At 29.7% G+C, this 1,969-nt stretch overlaps 1 protein-coding gene across 1 annotated transcript in view; it reads right to left on the bottom strand.

Annotated features, from left to right (window-relative positions):
• The window catches only part of LOC107480874 (delta-1-pyrroline-5-carboxylate synthase), a 5,799-nt gene extending 5,348 nt beyond the window's left edge, over positions 1–451 (bottom strand). Inside the window, 2 exon segments of the mRNA XM_052259169.1 lie at positions 52–123; positions 254–451. Of these exon segments, the coding sequence (XP_052115129.1) occupies positions 52–123; positions 254–313 (132 nt within the window). The 5' untranslated portion in view covers positions 314–451.
• Between the last annotated feature and the right edge of the window lie 1,518 nt (positions 452–1,969).

The following is a 1,969-nucleotide window of genomic DNA, read 5'->3' as shown; positions in this document are numbered from 1 at the left end:
AGATGGCATAAGTGTAGGATAATGCATGGAATTAGAGATTAGAGAAGTAACCTGTTCACAAAGTGCACCTAATTTTCCAACTGCCAAGCGTCCATCTTTGCGGGTAACAACAGCAGTTCCAACCTTACAACAATGGAAACAAATGAAACCTTAAAGCCCCATTTGCATCAGCAATGGTTGCATGCTTGGGCCTATAGCATTGCCCCGTGATAATAAACAGAGATGAATGAAGAGAATTGAGTGAGAGAGGGACCTTGATGACTATGCGCTTCACGTCTTTGACAAAATCTCGCGAAGGATCCACGTTCTCCATTTTTGCAGCCACCAAAGTGCTCCACACAGATAAAACTCCAAACTCCGAAGAGAGAGAGAAGAGAGAAGAAGAAAGAGAAAACAGTCGCGGCTATCACCAACTACAACACGGGTGAATCAATTTTCAATGTGATTAACTTTTCTTATGATATGTATTTATAAGGGTGTAACTGCAATTACAGAAAATAAACCATATTTACTATTTACTCTTTTCTTTTTCTCTATCGCTGTTGCATATGATTTAATCTGCGCTTGTTTATTGGCATGAAACATGAGATGGAGACATAGAGGCATAAGATCGGACAAATGAGATATAAATATAGACATTATATTTAAAGACATTTATTTAGTATATTGTGTTTATTTTGATAAAAAAATATAAAAATATTAATAAAAAATATAATTTATTTTTTATTTTATTATTATTATTAATTTTTTAAATTTTTTAAATAAAAAAATAAAATAAATTCAACTTTGATAATTTATTCTAATTTATCACAAAACAAAATATAAAAATATTAATTTTTATATCTTTATTTTTTATATTTTATTTTTAAAACGAAACACAGTCTTATACATCATTACTTTGCTGGTAATAAATCAAAATTAAATATAACAAAGTTTGGGGGGTTTTAAATTTTAATATTAAAGCATTTTATTTTTTAAGCATAATGAGCTTTTGAGTCAACACCGTGTACGTTGCTGAGCCAACTATCATAATAAGAAATTATAATTCAACCATGTTATTAAACTTGTACAAAAAGCTATTCATTCATGTATATATAATACAAGTGGATGGAATTTCAGAATCTTTTATTTGTAAATCTCTATTGAGTTTTTTTTTTTTTTTTTCGAAAAGTTGTCTTTATAGAGGAGCTTGCAATCATTCTAAATTCTCTGATTCAAACGCTCGTTATTATGCACATTTTATCTCATAATTATTATGTGCCTAACTACATACTTTAGTTTTACTTGGGAGCCAAGTTAAGTTGGTAAGACGACAAAATATAAACTTTGATTGAAGATTCGAAGTATATCTGCCATCACTGTGTAAAAAAGTGGGCCTGAGTTCAAACCACACTCCTAATACACATGTTAAGTGGCAACCACTTGCATTCAAGTTCCAACATCTAAAGCAAAGTTTAAGATGAGATGACCAGTGAGTAGTGACCACCTTGTTTTGTTTTGAGTTGATGAGATCATCATTGTTAAATCTGCTTACCATTTTAATAGGCATAATTTAATGTCTATCACATCATTTTAGTTTTTAAAAGTTAAAAGCAATGAATCCTTTCAAAATTTTAGTATCTGTGGTACTTAGTTATAACACCACAAATATAGAAAACTCATTTTCATATATCTTCCTTGCTTTGACGTATGGAATATGAATAGCGGTAGATATTCCGTAATATAGGACCCTCCCTCCTCACATTCTTGTCAACAAAAATAATAGATGTTATTTGCATACCAAATTTGTTGTCTCTTTAGACATCTTTTAGATTTTACAATGGACAAGTAAAATAGATGAATAACAAATGAGAAAATTCTACAGTTTAATCTAATGATAATAAAAATGGTGTTTGAATATATATAAATTTATATTGTTCTAAAACAGTTGTCTAAAATGAATGTGTATTACTGTTTACTGTGGCTAATT

Source organism: Arachis duranensis, chromosome 3, assembly GCF_000817695.3.
Source record: "Arachis duranensis cultivar V14167 chromosome 3, aradu.V14167.gnm2.J7QH, whole genome shotgun sequence".
Classification (NCBI taxonomy): domain Eukaryota; kingdom Viridiplantae; phylum Streptophyta; class Magnoliopsida; order Fabales; family Fabaceae; genus Arachis; species Arachis duranensis.
This window is presented reverse-complemented; position numbering and strand designations above follow the sequence as displayed.